Consider the following 24,828-nt stretch of genomic DNA (forward strand, 5'->3'; position numbering starts at 1 on the left):
TTGGCATGTCTTGCATTCTACAATTCTCAGTTCTGTCCTTTTTCTAGACAGATGAACACAGATTAATTTTACATTACAGAAAATTAAGAAAGACAAATTGCAAAGGGCAAAGAGAACCTGAGTGCTAACACAAATCCCTGCTCCTTCCCGACAGATCTGCTGTGAACTGGAAGAGTGCCAGAACCCTTGCCTGGAGCTGGAACCCTTTGAGTGTGGCTGTGATGAGATCCTGGTGTACCAGCAGGAGAACCCTTCAGTGACTTGTGATCAGGTGGTTCTCCTCATCAAGGAAGTCATCAACAGGAGGTGTCCGGAGATGGCCTCCAACAGCCGGACATCCTCCACAGAAGCGGTGGCAGGCAGTGCGCCACTCTCCCAGGGGTCTTCGGGGATTATGGAGTTGTACGGTTCTGATGTAGAGCCACAGCCCAGCTCCGTGAACTTCATGGAAAACCCTCCTGACCTCGGCGATTCTAACCAGGCCCCGGTGGATGTCAATGCGGACCTGGTGAGCCCAGACAGCGGGCTGGCCACCATCAGAAGCAGCCGCTCGTCCAAGGAGAGCTCCGTGTTCCTCAGCGACGACAGCCCCGTGGGAGAAGGGGCAGGGCCTCACCACAGCCTGCTCCCCGGCTTTGACTCCTATAGCCCCATCCCCGAGGGAGCAGTAGCGGAGGAGCATGCCCGCTCTGGAGAACACGGGGAATCATTCGACCTTTTCAACTTTGGCCCAGCACCCAGGGTTTCTGGGCAGTCCCAACCATCCTCCCATTCTGCCGACTACTCCCCAACAGATGACTTCTTCCCCAACAGCGATTCCTCAGAAGGACAGCTCACCATGGGGTCTAAAGAACTTGACAGGAGGGGGATAGCCATGCCTAATTATTCATCCAGTTCTCTCTTGTCGGGGGCTGGCAAAGAGAGTCTCGTGGAATTTGATGAGGAGTTTGTCCAGAGACAAGAAAGTCCCGAGGATAATTCAGAAAGAAATTTGAGCCTGACTGGTTTTATGCAAGATGAATCTCCTTCTCCAGAAAGTCTAAAAACTGTTGGAAAGAGGATCCCACCGACACCTATGAATAGCTTTGTGGAAAGCTCACCATCCACTGAAGAACCAGCTCTGCTCTATTCAGAAGACATGACCCCCAAGACAGTCAACACAGGTCACCCAGGGCCACCTCTAACCCGGGTGCGATGCAGCAGCTGGTGGGATGGTTTGGAAATTGACTCTAAAAATATCGCGGATGCATGGAGTTCTAGCAAGCAGGAATCTGTCTTCCAGAGCCCCGAGTCCTGGAAAGATCATAAACCAAACCCAGCTGATAGGAGAGCCTCAGACTCTATATTTCAATCCAAGAATCTCGACTTCCCAAAGTCAAGTCCCTGGGAGTCAGAATTTGGTCAGCCTGCGCTGGGCAACAAGAAAATTCAAGACTCAAATGAGAAGAACTTTCAGTTTCAGGACATGCCCCCTGAGAAATCACATTTGGTGAGTGTTTCTCCTCGCGGAACAAACCACCTGATAGAAGACTTCACTGCCCTGTGGCGTTCTGACCGCTCTCCCACAGCCATGCCTGAGCCGTGGGGAAACCCCACAGATGATGAGGAACCAGCTGCTGCAGCGTCGTTCCCAGCCTGGAGTGCATTTGGTGAAGAAGGTGACGCCAACGCTTTGAAAAATACTTGGAATCTACACCCAACGAGCAGCGAGACACCTTCTGTAAGAGACCCAAGCGAGTGGGCCATGGCCAAAAGCGGGATTTCTTTCCCTTCAGAAGACCTCGTGGACAGTTCACCCAGCGAGGCAAATAACGAAGCAGTTCCAGAAATCTGGGGCAAGAAGAACCATGACCCCAAGGACGATATTCTCATATCTGGAAATCCCACATCTGATCTGGATCATCCATGGAATAGTTCTAAGCCAGCAAAGGACCATCAGAAGAGTGTGGTGGACCCAACAATTAGGGGCAAGATGTACAAAAATATAGATTCTTGGAACCTTTTCGAGGAGAGTAACAAGGAAGGAGGTTCAGATGTCCCAGCACCTTGGGAGGATTCCTTCTTATCCTATAAATGTTCTGACTACAGTGCATCCAACGTAGGGGAAGACTCAGTGCCCTCCCCCTTAGACACCAACTACTCCACCTCTGACTCTCACACTTCCCCAACATTGGCCAGAGAGGAGAAAGAAAGCAAAGACAAGCCACTCACTGAAGAGGAGGGTTTTGAGTCACAAGATGCTAACTGTTCTGCAGGGGGCGCCGACGTGCCTCCTCAGTCCCCGCAGCAGCCACCAAGAAGTCGAATTAGTTCAGGTCCTGGGACCCTGGAAATGTGGGCTTCATCTCAGGCAGATGGTGGCTCAGAAATAAATGCCACTCACAGCCCAGACAAAGATCTACTCCAGGTGGAGCCCACGGATGATCAGAATGTCTCCCTGGAGGATGACATGGGGGAAAGCAGCCAGTCCAGTTATGACGACCCCAGCATGATGCAGCTGTACAATGAGACGAACCGACAGCTAACCCTTCTGCACAGCAGTGCTGATGCCCGGCAGGCAGCCCCGGACAGCCTCGACACATGGAACAGGGTGATTCTGGAGGACACGCAGTCTACTGCAACCATCTCGGATTTGGGCAATGACTTGGACTGGGATGACTGCAGTGCCGGTGTGGCCATCACTGGTGAAGGTCAGGCACAGGGGTACATGGTGGAAGGTAGCGAACCTGAAACCCGATTTTCAGTGAGACGGGTAGAACCCTGGGGCGTGGAGTATCAGGAGGCAAATCAGGCAGACTGGGAACTCCCTGCCTCTTCTGAGCACAGCCTGGACATGGCTCCTGATGAATACCACCTCCTGAATGAGAAAAGTGGGCAGCTGATCGCAAATAGTATTTGGGATTCTGTCATGAGAGATAATGCCATGTCGTCATTAATGTTACCCAGCCCATCGTATGCTACAGATACAGAACAGAGCAAATCACCTGAAACAACCAGCTCATTAGAAAAAATTCAGGACAGTCACATTGCAGACATGCTGGAAGCTTCTGGAGCCAGTGAATCTGAAACAATCGATCCTGACAAGCAGAACACATGTGGAGGTACCCTGCCAAGTGATACAGCATATTTGTTGACCAGACTTGAGAATCCAGAGCATTTTGCGTGCTCAGAACCCCAGAAGGGTCCTAGCTATGGACAAAAGGACAGTGAAAAGGAATTCCGTGGAGCTGCTGATAAGGAGCACCCCAGTGATGAGCTGATGTATGGAGCCTCGGAAGCTTCTGGAAAAGGGCAAGCTAGCCAGGAATGCCCATCCCCAGCTGCATCTGATCATCAAGAAATCTCCAGTGAACCAGAATTTTCAGTGACTTCCAGTCCTCAGACCAAGGAACCCAAGGAAGTATTAGAGCAGGAGAAGAGGTCTTACACTCCAGACCCCTGTGATGTGCAAACAGAGGTGTCCACAGATCACTTGCTGGTAAGAGAGACCTATGAAGAGCACCTCATGAGCCCCAGAAGAAATTCAAGTGAAACTACTGAAATTCCAGGTAGGCCAAATTCCATAAAAAGTGTGTCTCTACCTAAAGTGGATGTGGAGAAACCTGAAGAATGTGACATTCTGGAGCCAGAGAAAATTAACCAAGAGACAGCTGATGAATGTCCCCAAGGCCTTGACTCTTGGGATGGCCCTAATGACAGTGATGTGCTGGTGAGTGGCGCAAGTTCTGAGATAACTATGAATCTCGAAGTTACGAATACTGAAAACAGCCCTCTAAGAGCCAATTTATCAGGAACTGATGACAGAGATAGTATTTCTAGTGAGTATACACTTTCAAGTGCATCCAGTCCTGACATAAATGATTCTTCAGCTGCACTGCCTTCCTGGGACCAAGGACCCAATACTGGGCATCAGAAGGAAAATCAGAATGATTGGAGTACACAGAATCACCAAGAATCTGAACTAATGACCACTGATGGTCATGTAGAAGTAGTTGCTGAAATGCAGGGTTTGGAGAAAAACAGAATGGACAGGTTTGAAAGGAGCTTAGATCACAAGGTTCCTAAATTTTTAGAGTTTTGGGGTGACTCAATAGATGGTGATTCCTTTTCTTCTTTATCCAGCCCAGAAACAGGTAGATATTCTGAATATTCAGATGCGTATCAGGAAAGAAATCTAGTGATCAGCCATCAGGAGAAAAATAAGCGTGGTCTTCCTGAAACTGTACAGCCAGAGGACACCAGCTTCATTTCAACAAGCTCAGGTTCTGATGATGATGGTGAAGGCTATGAAGAGTCAGTGGAGAAAGAGATCCATTCGGACACTTGTCAAGTGACTCCAAGTGAACTCAGAGCTTGGAATTCATTGAATAAATCTAATAAGTCCTTGGCCACAGCAGATCCTGAATCTGAGCAATGTTCTGTCTATAGAGGCAGTCCAGAGCGAGCAGAGAATGAGAATAAGTCAGACCCATCCTGTGATGACCAACAAAGCAGCCCTGATCACTGGAATTTCTCTCCAGTAAGGGAGACTGAATTACAGGTGACACCAGTGGATAAAGAGACAAGGTCTTCTCCAGAAACAGGGAGGACAGGAGATGTCATATGGCAAATATCTCCCAAAGCTGAACCAAATAATGAAAATTACTCTAAATTGGAGATGGCTGACTTCTCAGCTGAGAGCACAGAATGGTGGAAAGCCTCCCGACAGGAAGGGCAACCAATCGAGAGTGCGTTTGAAGGGGAATTATCTAACTCAAGTGCTGTGCTAGAAATGAATTCCTCAGTGTGCGAAAACATGGGTCCTTGGGGAGTGCCCACTCAGGGTGATACTGAATCCCTGGCACTGCATGGTACCAATCCTTTCAATGATAACCATCAGCCACCCTTCCTAGATCATAATGGGGAGAATGCCCACGAGCAACTTTGGAACATTCAACCAAGGCAGCCAGACCCAGAAGCTGATCAGCTTAGCCAGCTTGTAATATTGGACCAAATTAAAGACACAGATTCCAGAGAACAAACCTTCATGTCTTCTGCCGGTGACGAACTTTCCTCCGAAGTACCTGCCCAAGAACAGTGTCAGAATTCAGTGCTGTCTGCCTGGGACCAGCCAGACTCGTCTTATACTTACACAGATGAAAATGGATGCATTGTATCTGGTGTAGCAGCAACTGAGTGTCAAGAAACAAATTGGTGGGAAGGAGAAAAATCACACCCAAGTGAAATGACAAATTCAAACATCACCTCTGAAGATTTCCCTGTTGTCAGTTCTAGCCGGTTGATGAACAAGTCAGGCTCTGAATGGAGTGACTCTACCCCTACTGAGGGCCCCCAGGGCACATTTGTTCCAGATATTTTACATGGCAACTTCCAAGAGGGTGGGCACCTGACCTCAGCTTCGCCTGACTTGTGGATGGGTGTGAAACAACCCTTCAGTGTGAAGACAGATGGTGAGAATCCTGATATACTGACTCACTGTGACCACGACAGCAATTCCCAGGCTTCCAACAGCCCGGATGTTTGTCATGATTATGATGTAAAGCCAGAGACTAAGCAGTACATCGATGCTGGGCTGGGACCTGAAAGGGAAGCCAGTGAGTTATCTCTCACTAAGCCAGAGATAGACGAAGAACCCAGACAGGAGCCTGGGCAGGAGTATGTCCCTTCTACTTTGGAGGTGTCCTCTGAAAACGTCATTCCACTGCCTCCAGCCAGCGAGCAGACAGACACAAATGACTCATCTCAGCCGCCTTCTTACGAGTGTTTTCCTGAACCTTCTGAAATTAATGGTGAAAACGATACAGGCTTAAAAGCATCAGAGCAAGGAGCCAACCCATATGTGGCACCTATTTTGGAACCTGTTGACAGAACAATCTCAATGATTGAAAACGTGGAAACTGGTACTTGTGTAACTTACCAAGAGCCAGCTGTGGACAGCAGCAGGTCCTCGATATCAGAAGACTTCCTTCCTCAGAGGCAGACAGAGGCAGGGGTCTTGTTGGACCATGAGAAGCCCTTTGCTACTCAGAATCCTGCCGTGGTTCCTGATGCTTTGCTAGCCTCGGACACTTGTCTGGACGTCAGTGAAGCTGCCTTAGACCACAGTCTCAGCGATGCCTCAGGTCTCAACACATCCACGGGAACAATAGATGACATGAGTAAGTTGACGTTATCAGAAGGCATTCCTGAAACACCATTTGATGGGGAGACAGGGAAGCAAGACATCTGTTCATCTGAAGCCTCATGGGGTGACTTTGAGTATGATGTCATGGGCCAAAATATTGATGAAGACTTAATGAAAGAGCCTGAACACTTTGTCTATGGTGGCGACCCTCCCTTGGAAGAAGATGCCCTGAAGCACAAGTTGGCACCTTACACACCTCCCTTTGATTTGTCCTATCTCACGGAACCTACTCCTGGCATCGACGCCGCGGAGGAGGCTGGGACTCCGGAGGGTGAGTCTCTGGGGAGCGAAGCCGCAGAGATACTGCTTTCTGCCCTTCCTGATGAAAGAAACCCGGAAAGCCATGCTGAGACCACAGATGGGCAGCCCGGAGGCCAGCCAGTTGTGCTGCATATTCACGAGGACTCTGAGTCCGTTCCTTTTGCGGTAGGAATCCATGCCGACCCCGAGTTGTCTCCATCACACATTGACTGGGAGGTAGAAACAGATCGTTCAGATTCACCAGCAGGGGGAGACATAGGACCACCAAGTGGTAAGAAGCCTTTCATTCCTCCACGCTCGAGAAATTGCTGCTTTCATTCCATTAATGCATTTGTAAAATGCACTTTTCCTACCAATGTTGGTACAGAGGAACTAACTACATTTCCATTGCATGCTTAACCAAGTCTTGACTTACTGCAGTAATATCTACTGCTTATATAATAACTATCCTTGAGAGTGCATGCAAATTAAACAGCTCTACAAAATAAAAGTAATTTTTAAACTCTCTCTCTTTAGATAGATCATTTGCAAAGATCACAAGTCACATAATGTGTTAATGAAAACTTGTTTTCTCCTTCTCACCTTCATTTTTCACTTCTAGGTGCCAGTGAGGGAATATTAGAGTTGGAAGAAGAAAAAATAATTCCTACCGAAGAGCCTGAGCAGGTAAAATCAGAACATGGGGAGGAACAGTACACTGAGAAGAAAGAAGATTGTCATGCATTGCACATGGATTACATACTTGTAAACCATGAAGAAAATTCACTGCCAGAACCAGAGGCCTGTGAGGCTAGAGAAATCACATCGGAATTAGAAGAGCTTCACGTAGATTCTGAGGAAAAGGGGCTGCCAGAAACTCAGTTAGCCAGCTCCCCGGACACATGTCAACCAGCTTCCTTAAATGAAAGAAATCATCTGTCTACAGAGAGAATGTCTTCCAAAGATGGTAAGAGATCATCTTTTAAAAGCCCTGGGCAAGACCGGAGTTGGATGGTCTTGGGCCGTAGTGAGGTTAGTGATCCATCATCAGAGACCATGGATTCAGGACCTGGATGGTCTGGTGAGGCTGTGGAGCCAGCCTCTGATCACAGCTTGGGCCAGAGCCCCCAAATACAGATTCTGGAAGAAATGAAGCCTGTAGAATCTTTAGCACTAGGGGAAACCTCTGATCGGGGCAGCCAATCACGGAGGAGCAAGAGCCGAGGCAGAGCTGGCCCTGATGCAGTTATGTTGCAGCCTGTCACCCATGACAATGAATGGGAAATGCTTTCACCACAAAACATAATCCCTGAAACGGAAATGGAGGAGGAGACAGAGTTTCTTGAGCCCGGAACAAGGAAACCAAGACCAAATGGGTAAGCAAAAAACTACATTTATTCTTTTCCTGGAAACTATTTTGTTAGAGACTGGGGAATCAGTGAGGGATTATGGAGTATGAAGAATATCTAGATGATAGGAGCCTTGCTTACATGTATTGCAAAGCATAACATCAGTGAAAGCAGCTGCTAGATAACCATAATGATGATGAGGATTTGTGTATATTTTCAGCCAAAAAAGTCCCTTTAGTTTCCCATCCAGAGTCTTACACTTACCTTTCTGACTTCATCTAACTTACCTAAGTAAACTAACTTCCTTCATCTACTCAATATCTGTTTTACTTTTAAATAGTTAATTGGTACTGGAGGGGAACAGACACACATTTATTCATAGTGCAAGGCAGTTTGCACACATTATCTTACTTAATTCTTAGAACAACCCTCAAGTGGTAGGTTTTAATTTTTATACATACTGGTGGAGGTTGGGGAGTTGGGGCTCAGAAAGTTTCTATAACTTGCTGAGAATTAAGTAACTAGAGTGGGCACTCTGAGATCTGAGATTCAAAGTTTTCCATCTCCAAAACCTGTGTTTTCTAGCAGACACACTGCCTATCATACAGAAAAGGTGATTCTGTTTTTATGTGAGTATCTAACTTACTATTGGGAATGAGGAGACTCCATAGCAGGCCTAAAATCTTCATGTGAAACATACTTTCCTTAATTGACTGAAAATTAGCAAATAACCATCAAACCAGTAATTCATTCATTCATTTGCCATTTGGATTTTGAGAATCTGCTCTGGCCAAGTTTCTGGGTAGCCAGTGGACATTGTTCTTGCCCTCAAATATCCAGGCCCTGCTTTCAGGGACAAAAGGACATGTTGTGAAAAGTATCTTCGGTTACCTATTTCCTCCTTAAAGTAGTGGAGAAAAAAGTACCTTTTTCTTACTCTTGTTATTAAAGTTTAATTTTTAGCTTATATTGAAGTACAGTTGACTCACAGTGTTATGTTAGTTTCAGTTGTACAGCAAAATGATTCACTTATATATACACATATATCCATTCTTTTCCAGATTCTTTTCCCATATAGGTCATTACAGAGTATTGAGTGGAGTTTCCTGTGCTATACAGTAGTCCTTGTTGATTATCTGTTTTTATATACAGTAGCATGTATATGTTAATCCCAAACTTCTAATTTCTTACCCCCCCCCAACATTTCCGCTTTGGTAACCATAAGTTTGTTATTGAAGTCTGTGAGTCGGTTTCTGTTTTGTAAATAAGTTCATTTATATAATTTATTTTTAGATTTCACATATAAGTGATACTATATGATATTTGTCTTTTCTGACTTACCTCACTTCATATGATAATCTCTAGGCCCATCCCTGTTGCTGCAAATGGCATCATTCTTTAATGGCTGAGTAATATTCCATTGTCTGTGTGTACCACATCTTCTTTATCCATTCCTCTGCTGATGGACATTTAGGTATCCTTCTCCTACTCATTTTAGGAGCATAAAGGACCTTATACACTATGCCCACTGTGGGTTAAGGCAGCTGGATTTCAGCCTGGCTCTACCACTGCCACTTACGTGTTTTATTAACCCTAGACTTAAGTTTCCTCATCCGTAAAATTGGTGTGTTGGACTGTAGGATCTCAAGTCTTCCTTCAATACTGAATCCTGCTACTTTAATTTGTGTATAAATAGAAAGTGTCCAGAGAGCTTTGACATTCGCATTTCTCCATGAAAGCAGCAGAGAAATCAGAAAGAACAGTGGAGGAATATTGAAGGTTAGCAAAGTGCTATCAAGAGTTAAAAGCTGTGCCCTATTCAAGTGCAGCTTCGTAAATCCAGACATTTTCAGTTGGCCTAATCTTTCTTCCTGTCAAGCTGTTTCCTTCCAGAGAGACCTAAGATCCGTTATCAGAAAGAGAGTAGCAGATGGATCCCAGCGGCCCTGCTGGCATTGTTATAGATTGAGCTCAGAACACAGGCAGCCTTGAGTTGGCTGAGCTATTGTTTGGCTTCTTGTCTGCATTTTGCACATGCCACTGAAATCCAGCAGATGATAGTGTTCAGTGGTGCCACTTCCCCCTTTTAATGAGATTTCTTTGCTCATCTCTTTCTGCTCAACCCCTGCAGGAATGAAAATTTTCTCACAATTGGGGAAGTGGACAGATTTTCCCACTGGCATTTGTTTCTCCTTTTACCTAAATAATTTACTGTGAAGTATTTGAAAGCTTTTCTCTGTGCTAGATTTTGGAAGGAGGCAGAATTATCTAAAACAGTGGTTTTCTAAATGGGGCCCTAAAACCAGCAGGCCTCAGCATCATCTAGTACTTGCTAGAAAGGTATATTATTTGCTCTACCCCATACCTCCTGAATCAGGAACTTCGCTCATCTGTTTCAATACCTCCTCTAGAGCATTCTTATGCACAGTAGTTTGAGAACTGCTGGTCTGAAACTTAGTCCCATCCTTCTAGGAGTTATTTAATAAAAGAGTTCAACATAAATGAAAAGGTAGATAATAGTGTGATATTTAAATCAAGATAGTTGATGGCCAATGTCTGTTTAAATATAAATAGCTATCAGTTATGGACATTTGCCCTGGACCAGGTTCTAAGCATTGTATATGCAGAGTCACATGTTACCATGGCAACTGCATGGGGTAAAGATTACACAGGGGAGGAAACTGATGTTTAGGAAGTTTGAATCACTTCTCTGGTTTACAGTTAAAAAGTGAAGAAGCGAGGATTTGAAAGAGCCTCTTTATGTCTGGAGTATGTGTTCATGCTAGTAAATTAAGAGAGAGGCATTTGTGTAGACACTTTTTTTTTTTAATTGGAGGGTAATTTATTTACAGTGTTGTGATACAACGTGAATCAGCTGTATGAGCACATATATCCCTTCCCGCTTGAGCCTCCCTCCCAGCACCCCCAACCCATCCCATCTGTCTCGGTCATCACAGAGCACAGAGCTGAGTTCCCTGTGCTATAACCGCTGCTTCCCACTAGCTAGCTGATTGACACATGGCAGTGTATGCATGTGTCTATTTACACATGTGTGTATGCATGTGTCTATGCATGCAGTCAGTGCTGCTGTCTCCATGGGCCCCACCCTCTCCTGCCCCCACTGCATCCACAAGTCCTTTCTCTGTGTCTGCATCTCCAGGTTCATCAGTGCTCTGTTTTAGACTTTGTATATATGTGTGTGTTAATTGTGTAGAATACTTCTATGGAGGAGGAACAGGATGGCTTATTATCCAGCCACATCAGGAGGCAGGGTGCCCAGGACCCATGATACTTTAAGAGGCCCATGAGAAGTTTTTAATTTTCTTTTCAAATCAAAAGAAAAAGTGATTGTATTCCTATGTGATTTATATTCTGGTGTGGATTATATTTCTTTATAATAATGCAGATGTGAAACAAAGTTTTAGGGTTTTGCTTTGTTCTACTAAGAGAAGGGGCCCGTGGAAGCAAAAATGCCAAAGACATACAGAAGTCATGTTGCGGTCCTGAGAGGTGTGATTTGAGACAGGCATTAAAGAAAGGTCATAGTCTGGAAGGGTGAAGAAGTGGGTGAGAGGCTCCTGAGTTAACTGGGGGAGAGTAGCATAAAGGAAATCTGGAGACGGGAAGGTGATCACTGAAGCAATGAGAAGATAGCCATATTTTTCACACCAAAAACCTGGAGACGTCTCATGCTTCATAGGCCAGTCAAGACTATCTAGTAAAAAATATATTAAAACCTAATCTTCCAAAATAAAAGTAGGCTAATAGTATACGTAGTAAGATGACACACCAGCTGCAAACTGACTTCTTGCCCTCACATCACCCAGCCACACCCTCTCTGAGCTCCCACACTGTTTGGAGAGCAGTAAAAAATGTTTTCAAAATCTGAGTGAGCATTGGAAAGATACATTTTCTCATCATACCCCACCTACTGTCTCTTGTTAACAAAACTTATTGTTGAGTGCTGGGAAATAAAAGTCTCCCTTGATATCTTCACCATTGTGTTCTAGTTCCTAGGATTCATCTTCCCAGAGGCTTTTGCCAACAGCTTGGTCATCTTCCAGCTGTAGACCCACCCAGGATTGCATGCCAGTTCCCCTGAGAGTGAGGCATATGCCTGATCTTCCCTGTGTGTCCACAGAGAACGTCTGCAGAGTAATCTGCAGCACACAGGCTTTTTCCTAAAGCAAAGAACCGTGTATATGTTTATTTTAAGGAAGGTGTGGTTGCAAGAGTGTCACGTGAAGAAAGGGTAAATGGTATTAGTGTTCTCCAGAGAAACAGAACCTATAGGAGCAATATATATGTATGAGGGAGGGAGAAGGGAGGGAGGGAGGGGAAATTGTTTTAAGGAATTGGAATTGGTTCATGTTGTTTTAGAGGCTGACAAGTCTGAATTCTGTAGGTCATGCTAACAGGCTAGAAACTCAGGCAAGAGTTGTTGCAGTCTTGAGTCAGAATTCTGCAGGGCAGCAGGTTGGAAACTTAGGCAGAGTCTCTTTATGGCAGATCTGAAGAGAGTTCCTCTCTTTTCAGGAAACTTCAGACTTTGCTCTTGAGGCCTTCAACTGATTAGATGAGGTCCACCCCCATTCCAGAGGGTAATCTCCTTACTCAAAGTCTGCTGACTTCAGACTTTCATATCTAAAAAATATCTTCAAAGCAACATCTGAACTGATGTTTGACCAAACAGCTGGGCACGTAGCCTGTCCAACTTGCCACCTAGCATTATCAGAGGTTATATTCAGGAATCTGAACTATATACTAGGAACTAAGAGAGGATGGAACATTTGTAAACTCACCATCAGAATTATGTAAAAATGGGATGATTGCTGTACAACCGTGTTGGCTTTCTATAGGTGTGGGGCAAGGATATAGCTGTGTGGGATGATAAAAGGAAATAATTTTCAAGAAGACTCGGAAAGCTGGTAATACTGGCTGAATCTTTTGGAGATTAATGCAACAGAGGACAGTGGGTAAGAAAGTGGGGAGAGGGATGGAAAAGATGGGGAGCTGTTGCCACGTGTCCTTTTGGAACAGAGTGTTTAGAAGTAACCTAATCCTTATATTTATGGAGCTGTACCTTTCAATTTGGGGTATAGTTGATTTACAGTGTTAATGTTAGTTTCAGGTGTGAATTGATTATACATGTATCCATGCTTTAGATTCTTTTCCCCATATATAACAGAGTATTGAGTAGAGATCCCTCTGTTATAAAGTAGGTTCTTATTATCTATTTTATATTAATATATAGTAGTATGTTTGTCAATCCCATTGTCTCCTAGTTCTACCAGGTGAATTATTTGATACTCCCTAAAATAAGAAAAGGACTTCTCTGATAGCTCAGTTGGTAAAGAATCTGCCTGCAATGCAGGAGACCCTGGTTCAATTCCTGGGTCAGGAAGATCCACTGGAGAAGGGATAGGCCACCCACTTCAGTATTCTTCGGCTTCTCTTGTGGCTCAGCTGATAAAGAATGTGTCTGCAATGTGGGAGACCTGGTTTGATCCCTGGGTTGGGAAGATCCCCTGGAGAAGGGAAAGGCAACCCACTCCAGTATTCTGGCCTGGAGAATTCCATAGTTTCTATAGTCCATGGGGTCCAAAGAGTCGGACATGACTGAGCAACTTTCACTTTCACTTTTTAAAATAAGAAAGACCTTTTAAATACAATATGCTTCATATTTCCCATGAACTGCTTCTTACAGTGATCTCTATGCTTTCTTTTTTCTTTTTAAACTAGTGATTTGGGGCCCTTTTATCCCTGCCTAACAAGACTATGGGAAAGAATTTGTCTTTCTCCTTTTAAGTGACACCATTAGAAGATCTTTTTACATTTTTTCATGAGACCTTCTGTAATCAACTTTTTCTGTCTCTGACTTCTGGTTGAGAAGTTAGTACATTGGGTCTTACACCATGTAAATGTTGAAAATGAAAAACGGGAAAAGGAATAATCTGTCCACTCTTTCTCTCAAGGCTGGTTAGTGATCTGTTTGGGCTTTCAGAAGAATCAGGTTCTTTGAGTGCACACTGCCTCCTCTCTAGGTTTTGCTGTTTGAACGGGCTCTATCCCAGTTCTAAACATTTGCCCTTTCTCCAAGGTAAATTGATACTCTGTAAACTACAGTGTTCCCTTGTTTATTCACTGTTTTCTGGTTTTGCCCTGAACCAAACCTGGAAGACCAAACTTGGCACTGACTCTGTTCATTTATTTTTGTAGTTATATTTTATCATCTGTTGTGTCATATTTGGTGACCTGGTGGTAATAATTAAGTGTCATTAAATGTCCTTTAAATTGGCACTTCATTCAGGCCTTAGTCTCTCTCTCTCTCTCTCTCTCTCTCTCTCTCTTTTTTTAGTTATTGTGTCTCCCCACCTCCATTCCACTCCTGCCCCAGCCACCTCTGCACTTCTGGCCAGCCCTTCCCAGAGTAGACTTCCAATAAGTGCTGGCAGATAGACAAATATATTTTCTTTGGTCCATCCAGTTTCCATTTGCAATAGACATGGCAAGTTTTATTATCCCAATTTCATAGACAAAAAAACTGATTCAGTAAGTGAGCTGTTTAATGTCATCCAGAAATGAGAAAATGGTGAAGCTGAGGCTTGAACCTACGTCTTCTCCCTTCTAGGTCAGTGCCTGTCAAATGAGACAGAGAGTAACGTTTTTTGAATTTCTGTAGGTTGATGTACTTATTCCTATTCTCCTGTTGTCCTGTGGAAAGGTTCAAGAGCCAAAGTTCCCAGAGGGAGATTTTGAGACTAAGTGAGTCAGAGCTCACCTCTGACTTTTTTCACAGTCGCGTGACCAGTACTGGGCTCTTTTCACACTTGAGCGCTTATTTCCGGCCTCCACAAATCAGTCATGGCTACTGCCGTGTCAGCGAGCTGCTTCTCATCTGTGAGCTGTGGCGCCAACTCCAGTGGCTGGAGGCCAGAGGGAGGCGAGCGAATCAGACCCCTTGGTGTAAATATGTGTATCTGTACAGATATATATATATTTTTTAATATTTTATTTATTTGGCTGCACTGGATCTTAGTTGCAGAATGCGGGATTTTTAGTGGTGGCATGCTAATAATTCTTCGTAGCGGCATGTAGGGTCTGATTCCATGACCAGGGATCGAACTTGGGCTCCCGGCATTAGCGGCGGAGAGTCAGCCACTGGACCACCAGGTAAGTTCCAGATGTGGTATTTTGTGGTGAGGAATTTTATAGTGAGAGACAGCCACGGGCACCAAGATGAGGTTACGCAACCCAGCTGTCTTGTGGGAGAAACACCCACAGAGGAGCCCTTTTGTGCTGTGCTGGCTTCTCACTCGAGGAAAAATCCAAGGATCCAAGGTACTTCTCTGACCGAAATGGGCAAAAGGTCAAACCTGAGGTCAGAAAAAAAGACCTCCAGGATAAGTGATGGCTTTGAGGAAGACAAGAAGTCATGTCTTTTGAAAGCAAGATGTACTAATGTGTGAGGGACTCAGCAGGAAAGAGATGACACATTCGAATAAAGATAATCGAAGAAATATTTAATAAAGGGAGTGTTTACAAAGATAGTGGCAGTTTTTGAGGAACTCACAAGGATCGTGGGGTAACCCAGGAATAGTGACAGAACAGCTGTTGTTATTCCTCGGCCTCAGGGGTGAGGGGAAGCGGTGAGTCCCAGATCCAGGAGAACTTTGGGTAGAAAGGGCCATCCTGCAAGGAGCAGGGCATGGTTAGCCTGAGGCATTCTGGAAGGAAGGAGGCTCCCTTCCTCCTCTGATCTCCCTCCAGTGGCCCTCCTGGGTCAAAAGCAAGTGGAATTTAGAGTGAAGGGAGGGAGCCTCCCAGGGAGAAAAGCAAGGCGGAACACACTGGAACGTGGGCCTGAAGAAGCCAAGAGGCAGCACAGCTGGCTTGATTGGAGAGTGATGGAAGCTTAGGTTCTGGAAAGTGGGCGGAGTTACATAATCAGTTACAGGATCAGTTAGGTATGCCTCCAGTGCATTGGAGGATTTGTTTTCAAAATACTCATGAGAGTTCCTTTAAGACAAAGGCTGTCAAAAAGTCCCTCTAGGATTAGGTCACCCTTTGTAGAAATCCAGGCTATACCAGTGGAGGAAATTAGAAGTTAAAATTAGAATTCATTTTAACTGTTGGCTGAACTGTTGGCTTTTTTAAATTGTTGACATAAGAGAGTTTGGTTGTAGGTAATGGACTGTTGGCTTTTTAAAATTGTTGACATTAAGAGAATTTGGTTGTAGGTAATGGCTGTGAGTGTGTTTTTTTTAAAGTTTTAAATTTATTTTATTGAAATATAGTTGATTTACAGGGTTGATTTACAGTGTTAACTACTGTATAGCAGAGTGATTCAGTTATACATGTATATACATTCTTTTTTATATTTCCTATTATGGTTTATCATGGGATATTGAATACAGTTCCCTGTGTTACAGTAGAACCTTGTTGTTTATCCATTCTATATATAAGAGTGCATCTGCTGATCCCAAACTCCCAGTCCATCCCTCCTACACCCTCTCTTCCCCTTGGCGACAGCCAGTCTGTTCTCTATATCCATGAGCCTGTTTCTGTTTCATAGATAGGTTGTTTGTGTCATATTTTAAATTGCACATATACGTGATAACATATCATATTTGTCTTTTTCTTTCTGACTTCACTTAATATGATAGTCTCTAGGTCCATCTGTGTTGCTGTAAATGGCATTATTTCATTGTTTTTCTTTCATGGCTGAGTAGTACTCCATTATATATACATATCACATCTTTATCCATCCGTTGATGGACATTTAGATTGTTTCCATGTCTTGGCTACTGTGAATAGTACTGTTATTAACATGGAGGTGCATGTTATCATTACAAGTTATAGTTTTGTCCAGATGTATGCCCAGGAGTAGGATTGCTGGATCATATGGCAACCCTAGTTTTGTTTTTTTTTTTAGGAACCTTTGCATTGTTTTCCATGATGGCTATACCAGTTCACACTCCCACCAAGAGTGTAGGAGGGTTCCCGTTCCCCTACATCCTCTCTAGAGCTTGATATTTGAAGACTTTTTAATGATGGCGATTCTGACTGGTGTGAAGTGGTACTTCATTGTAGTGCCAATTTGCATTTCTCTAGTAATTAGCAATGATGAGCATCTTTTCATGTGCCTATTGACCATCTGTATGTTTTCTTTGGAGAAAGGTCTGTTTAGGTCTTTGGTTCATTTTTAGATTGATTTGTTTATTTTTTTGTTTTTGAGTTGCATGAACTATTTGTACATTTTGGAAATTAAGCCCTTGTCAGGAACACCATTTGCAAATATTTTCTTTCAGTCCATAGCTTGTCTTTCATTTTGTTCATGGTTTCTATTGCTGTGCAAAAGCTTGCAAGTTAAGCTCCTTTTGCTTATTTTGCTTTCATTTCTAATGCCTTGGGAGACTGATCTAAGAAAACATTGGTATGATTTATGTCAGAGAATGTTTTGCTTATGTTCTCTTCTAGGAGTTTCATGGTGTTATGTTTTATATTTAAGACTTTAGGCCACTTTGAGTTTATTTTTAAGTATGATGTGAGGGTGTGTTTTACCTTCATTGATTTACATGTGGCTGTTCAGCTTCCAGGGAGTAAAATTTTTAATTCACTTACTTAAACTATTCAACTGAGAATTAGAATTTATGTTAGATTGAATGAAAAATATGTAATGCATATGGTCCTTTATGTGTTCCAAACCACACCCTGGATTAAGCCCGGCCAGCTGAGAACTATCTATGTACCTTACCGTATTTCAGAGAATCACACACAGTTTCTTTATCCTGCTTTTTTAAATTGGAATATAATTGCTTTACGATAGTGTGATAATTTCTGCTGTACAACAAAGTGGATCAGCTATTTGTATACATACATCCCCTCTCTCAGACCTCCCTCTCACCTACCCACCCCCATCGCGTCCACCTAGGTCATCACAGAGCCCTGAGTTCCCTGTGCTTTATAGCAAGTTTCTACTAGTTATCTGTCTTACACATAGTAGTGTATTATGTCAAACCTAACCTTCCAATCGTCCCACCCTCCACTTCCCCCCTGTATCCACATGTTCATTCATTCGTTCTCTATGTCTGTATCTCTATTCCTGCTCTGGAACTAGGTTCATCTGTGCATTTTTTTATAGATTCCCCCTGCATGCATTAATAAGTCTCCCAGTTACTGCTTACATCTCTGATCACCAAGACCACTCCTTCCATCAGCCCTCAGTCCTTCACATCACACCTTTCCAGTTTGGTGACTTTGGGCCAGCCCTTCTCTTAATCTAGAACTCTCCTAACATGGCTGGCTTATTCTCATCATTTGTGGTTCTCCAGAGAAACCTCCTATAACTGCTCCATCTACAGTAGCAATAACTGTATACAACCAAGTTATTCTAGTTCTCAGCCAGGGGCACTTTTGCCCCTCGCACCTAGGGGACATCTAGCAATATCTGGAGACACTTTTGGTTGCCACAACTGGGGCCAGTACTACTGTCGTCTAATGCGTAGAGGTCACACATGCTGCTGACATCCTCCAGTGGACAGGAGAGCCCCCACTACAAAGGGTTATCCAGCCCCAAGGACCGGCAGTGCCCAGGCCGAGAACCGTGCTCTATCCCACCACCCTGCTGTTTTCCTCCTACCACTGTTCCTTATCTGGAAAGGCCTTCTGTTTATCGAACTGATTTTATTGTGTCTGTCCCCACTCATGAGAACGGACCCTCCAGAAAAGCACACATTTGATTTGCTTTTTCATTACTATACCCCTGGTGCTTAGAACAGCACTTGCCACATATTCCGGGCCCCATAAATACACCCAATTGAAGGATTGGAAAAGAAAGTCAGGTTTGTCCAACATAATTTGCTTTTAATGAAGATGATAATTACTAGTGTTTGCTGCTTCCCTTTCCAAAGGAGACATGCTCAATTTAGTTTGGCAGTGATGTAGTTCAGGTTGTTGTAACAAATTACCATTGATTGACTGGGTGGCTTATAAACAACACAAATTTCTTTCTCAACGTCCTAGAGGCTGGAAATTCAAAGTCAGAATGCCAGTGTAGTTGTGTTCTGGTGAGAGCCCTCTTCCAGGTTTCATACTTCCAACTTCTCATTGAATCCTCATGTAGTAGAAAGAGTGAGAGAGCTCCTATTCATGAGTGTTACTCTCATGGCCTCACCTAATCCTAATTCATTTCCAAAGGTCCCACCTCCTAAAACCATCATACAGGAGAAGGTTTAGGATTTCAACTGATGAATTCTAGAAGGACATATTCAGTTCATAATAGGAATATGCATCTTTTCTAATGTTGCAAAAATCCATCTTTCTTTTGAAATTTGGTTACCTATTTTGATGTTCTCACTCTCTTCATTATAGTTCTTCCAAGATTCTTACAGCTTTTCTGTTTGCTTAGAGTCCTGTTACCCATTTCACTCAGTCAGCCTCATGGAGAAAAACAGGCGTGCCTGTTGAGTTTTTTGATTTTGTTTCTGCTTTTGTTATCCATTGCCTATACCAGTTTAAATCTCCAGGGAGGAAAATTAGTCTATTTACTTTGTCATCTGTTACATCATCAACTCAAGTAGTACTTGGCAATATATAATCTTCAAAGACTTTTCATATTATTGCTTTTTCAAACTTCAATTCATTAAATAATAATTTGAAAGTGTTAGGCTCTCAAAGAATAACTAAAAATCCCCAGGATTGACATCTAACATGTCCTTTTCATCTATATAATAATCAGGAAGCTACTTATTACATTTAAGCAGCAATTCTTTTTTTAGAAAAATAATTGTAACTGCTCCAGTGAAATGAACAAGACAGTATATGTCCTCAGATGCCCAGCTGTCACTGAGCTAGGGCTATTTTGCCTTGACACAGCCTGAGAGAACATCCTGCAAGACAAGAGGAAACGCTGTTGTTGGTAACAGATGTCCCATACTTCCCCATTTAATGAAGTGCTACTTGATGTTTTAAAGGTATCTATGATGGACCTGATTACAATAACTTAATCATTTTCCATGTCAACTGTTGACTTTTTTTAAATTTATTTTTAATTGAAGAATAATTGCTTTACAATGTTGAGTTGGTTTCTGCCGCACAACAGCGTGAATCAGCTATATGTATACATACATCCCCTCCCTCTTGAGACTCCCTCCCACTCCCCTATCCCACCCCTTCAGGTTGTCACAGAGCACCCAGCTAGCCCCGTGTGCTATATAGCAGCTTCCCACTACTATCTGTTTACACATGGTAGTGTCTATTGTTAGATATTGAGGACAGGTTCACTTTCAGTGTCTGTTCTGAAACAGACACTACAACAGGAGCTACAACATGTAGCTCCTCTTTCTGCAGCTCCAACCACTATGTTTTTCCGCCTGAGGAGGGACCCCCTAATGAGCCAGCACTTCACAAAGCAGAGACCCCGTTTTCAGGCTTCACCCTGAACACCCGGGGTACAGTCGCTTCTGGAGCCATCTCTTCTCTGATGACTTCTGGCTCAGCTTGACTTTGGAAACTGCACTGGGTTTTCGCTGAACCCTGCAAAGTCATGACCCTCTAGGGTCCCCACCTCCAATTCTCCATAACTAAACAATAGAAAGCATATGAGAAGTTATTTTCATAACTACTCATCACTTGGGAGAATTTTTGTAGACTTTTAGTTTAAGTAGATGTATAAAAATTCACTTCTTCCTCTTCTCCCTTCCCTGCTGCCCTCTAACCACCCCCAGCAGCCATGGGAAAGACATGAAATGCCCTTCATTTTAAGACTAGAAGCTAAAGTTTCTTAAATATTTACTATAGCCAGGTCCTCTGTTGAGTAATTCAATTTCCTCTTTTACTGGAGTTAGCTCAATTGGAGAGGACCCCAAACTGCCCTATTCTACCATAGCACCCTCCCCAACTCAACTACCCACTATCTCCCCCAAGAAACAAAAAGATGATGTAACATGGGACTTCTAACAACCTAGTTCTGAAGATGGTGCCTGTAGTTACTTTGCACATTGATATGTTTCCTGATTGTGATCAGGAGTCTTCCTTTGATTTGTCTGACAATATGTGTTTCCTTTGAAGATGATACTAATAAATGTATGCTTTTCTGTTATGTAAGCTTTTCATTCATATTTCATTTGACATCACTCCATCAAATATTTCTGTTGACATTTTTAGAATTAATAATAGTAGCTAATAAGTTCTTTTAACCCAGGCTTTCTAAAATCTCTACCTAAAGTAACAGTGTTGTTATTATCCATTTGTGAGTCAGCAGTCTGTAGTTTAGTTTAATAACTACTGGTCAGTAGTTTAGTAACTATTGGTCCAAACTTGCCAATAAGTAGTGGAAATTAGATTTCAAACTCAGGCCCTCTGACTCCAGGGTCTGAGTGCTTACTGGTCACGTGCCTTTGTTTCTCAATAGCCAAAGCTGTATTGATCTTGGGCACACATCCTAACTTTTTCTTGAACCTCCAGTTGGATTTCTTTATGTATCTCACTGTGCTTCCATAGTCCATTTTTATTATGATTTTGACCACTGTCTGTGAAATGAAAATAATGACACTACTATCTTACTGCGTGTGCTGTGTAGCCGAAGGATTTTTTTTTTTTTTTTGAGAGGTTTCAGGGGAACTGTATTGTTTCCAGTCTGTGCTCTAAGCCCATTCACATTCAGACTTACTTAGGAACAGGAGTGACAACAGTGTTTCTGAGCAGACACAAAAATCAAGGGAGGGGCGTTTCTGACTCCACACCCTGACTGAAGAAGTAGTCTATATTCCCAAATGAAACTCATCACAGCCCCAGCTCCTTCCCCTCGCAGAAGCAGGCAGCGGTGGTGAGGGCTCACTGGGAGATCTGGGAGGCGGGTGATCCTCCGTATTTAGATGTGCCCTTGATCACGTGACCAGAAAATGGAGGCGACTCTGTATTCCCAGTTAACTGCTCCAGACAGGGGATGCTGAGGAGCCTTAACCGAGCATCCTTCTCAGTCTGCAGCCTCCTCCGTCCTCAGAAGGTAGGTGTGGGTCCTGGTGCGGCTTTAGGAGGGTCGTTGAAGGAGGTCGGATTGCGTTGGAGAGTGTTATGCTCGCAGACTGGGTTATTTCAGCTGGGAAGTTGGAGGGGCGAGAAGTGAGGGAGTGACAGGATGCAGAGCTCTGCCCAGTCCCTTGCAAGTGACAGCTGGCAGCTGCGTTTCATTCCATGTCAACTCAGGCTGGAAGGGCTTATGGTCCTGCGCGCTATCTCCTACCCCTCCCTTGACAATCAGGTAATGAGGTAAATAGACTCTGCACAAGCTATAAAGATTTTTTATTCGTGTCTGTGATGAAAATGGAGATAGAAAATCAAAAGAAATGACAGTTTGGAAACTGTTTAGGACTCTTACCTAATGGGTATTGAAATGTTTATTTGGATTATTTGACAAACAGAGTGGCCCTGATATGATGGCATTTTAATTTTTTATGTTATTACTAATAGTTATTGAAGCTAGTAACATACCCTTCTCTTTTTTTCTGATAGATCTTGTAACCTTTAAATCTCACCCAAGTTCTAAGCTGCAGAAATAGGTCATCTTTAAAAATGGGCTTATGTTGTTCTCTATTGCTTTTTTTCAAAATCAAGACAGAAAATGATACTTAGAGAATATCAGTATTTCACTGAAAAGCTAAGTTATGTTAGAAACTAAAAAAAAGTTATCACCTGGTTAATTTCAAACAAGAAATACATAAGTTATGAATTTCCTATGTGGAAACCAAAAAACTAGACTCATATCTAAAACGAGTGGTCTAAAACTATGATTCTGCCTGAGATCAGAATACTGGTCATGGTGACTTAAGGGGTGGAGGACATAATTTCTATAAACTGCTCCCCGCCCCCCCCCCCCTTCCTTCATAGGAGCTGTTAATGTTGTGTGGATCTTATGTAAATTGCTATTTGAGCAGAGTTTCTGGGCTCATTTCCCACCAGATGGTCCCCCCCACCCCGACCCCCTCCTAGAGAGAAAAATAGAAGGCATCACTGAATGAGTCCATTTCAACATGTTCATTTGAGAGTTTTCTTAAAATCATGATTGATCACATTCATACATTGTAAAAACTGGAATCATTAGATTAAACTTTCTTGTAATAAGAAAACATGACCCCTGATCTTTCTCTTTAATTTAAAGAGACAGATTATCTGGAAGGCAGAAAGTGCCTTTCTGGAAGTGTCTGCATCAGTAAATTACACTTATGCAGGCCAGTAGAAGCTCTGTAGTTTAAAGCAGCTTGGACTTCGCTCTGCAACTCAAAGACAAATAAATAATATGAGGCTGTTGGCTGTTGTTATTCACAGTCAGCAACACTTGAAACATCCTCAGGAGATTTAGCTTTGTAATGCAAAGTTACCCTTTGCGTCCTAAATACGATCTGAAGCTTTGTAGGTGCTTAAGGGTAATGAGCCAGTTTCTCCTTCCTATTAACAAGAAGTCAAATTAACTTTTTCCCAATGGTTAGAGCTCTCTTTGGTACTGGAAAGTACCAAATTTCCATTTGGATTTTCATTCTTGAATGTCTTTGTACTCAGGGAAGGATTTATCTCATATTAAATAAAGGATCACAGTACTTTTTTTGACCTTTAGACTTCATATTTTCTAGCTAGCTAGAAGACAGTGGAGGGTTTGTACATAAGTTCAGGTACTCAATATGGGTTATGACAGGAAAGCTTGAGTTCACCTATAGCAAATAAAAGCTTGTTTTTTTTTTTCTTAGCTAGCCTGGAATTGCTTTGACGTGCCAAGATTTTGCAGACAGAGGCTTTACTTGAATCAACTTCCTGCTAGAGTAGTATTTGAATTTGGGATGGGTTCTCAATTCCTCATCCAGTCTAGTCAGTAGGATAGCTGGGGGAGAGGGGAGAGGATAAGAGGGGGCAGATGGAAAGGTACTGAAGGACAGACTCTGTCCCTGGTATCCTGCCTGTATCAGAGTTGACAAACAATATTTGGTTACAGCTTTGTTTCTGGATTAATAATGGAAACATAGGGTATGGTGGATAGGTATACAAAAGGGGTGCAGGAGAAGAGGCAGGAGTGGACTCCCCTGTCTGAACATGATGATCATGTGAGGGCTCAGTTAAGCCAATTTGCCTGTGATTTTGATGCGTGATTCTCCATATTATTCTCCTTCCTGAGTTTCGATTGCTAAGGTAATATGAGCTGAGAAAAATCATAGAATTCATTTTTGACTCACTTCCTTGCTTTATAAGCAAGCAAGTTGAGCTCTAGTTGGAGTGAGGGACTGGCTCAAGATCAGTCAGGGACTGTGCCAGGATCAGAACTCAGGAGGCCTAGCTCTTTTAGATATTTTGTTTATTTGGCTGCACCCGTTGTGGCACACAGGGTCTTTAGTTGCAGCGTGAGAATTCCCAGTTGTGACATGCTGGATCTAGTTCCTGACCTGGGATGGAACCTGGGCCCCCTGGGTTGGAGGTGTGGAGTCTTAGCTACTGGACCACCAGGGAAGTTCCCCTGGTGGGCTGGCTCTTGATCTAGTGCATTTCCTTTCATCCCAGGGCCTTTGGGAAGCCCTTAGTTAAATCCGAGTTTACCTGGTAGCTGAGATGGTGAAGAATCTGCCTGCAGTGTAGGAGACCTGTGTTCAATCCCTGGGTTAGGAAGATCCCTTAGAGAAGGAAATGGCAGCCCACTCCAGTATTCTTGCCTGGAGAATCCCATGGACAGAGAAGCCTGGTGGTCTACAGTCCGTGGGGTGGCAAAGGGTCCGACACAACTAAGTGACTAACACTTAGCTAAATCTAGTCCTTGTATTTACATTTCTCAGAATTAAAAAACAAAAACAAACAAACAAAAAAACTCTATTGCTCTTCTATTTTAAGGGTAAAGTGGCATTTCCTAATTCCTTTACAACCCTTAGAAATTTGGGAGAAAGGAAACTGAACTCTATTCTCAGAGCTTGTGCATTTATTATGAACAAGATGCTATCTACCCCTAAAGACTGCATTAATGCAAAAGCAAAACAAATGGCTCTTAAGGGCAGTGAATGAATGAGTGCTAAGTCATTT

General features: G+C 43.2%; 1 protein-coding gene across 4 annotated transcripts in view; it reads left to right on the forward strand.

The window, feature by feature from the left end:
• PRUNE2 (prune homolog 2 with BCH domain) overlaps nt 1-24,828 on the forward strand; it is a 275,668-nt gene that overhangs the window by 185,635 nt on the left and 65,205 nt on the right. For all 4 annotated transcript variants that reach the window (XM_070480322.1, XM_070480323.1, XM_070480321.1 and 1 more), the window contains exons 8-9: nt 155-6,716; nt 7,047-7,800. In XM_070480322.1, the coding sequence (XP_070336423.1) occupies nt 155-6,716; nt 7,047-7,800 (7,316 nt within the window). The remainder of the gene's footprint in view (nt 1-154; nt 6,717-7,046; nt 7,801-24,828) is intronic.

This window comes from Odocoileus virginianus, chromosome 18 (genome assembly GCF_023699985.2).
Source record: "Odocoileus virginianus isolate 20LAN1187 ecotype Illinois chromosome 18, Ovbor_1.2, whole genome shotgun sequence".
NCBI classification, from domain to species: domain Eukaryota; kingdom Metazoa; phylum Chordata; class Mammalia; order Artiodactyla; family Cervidae; genus Odocoileus; species Odocoileus virginianus.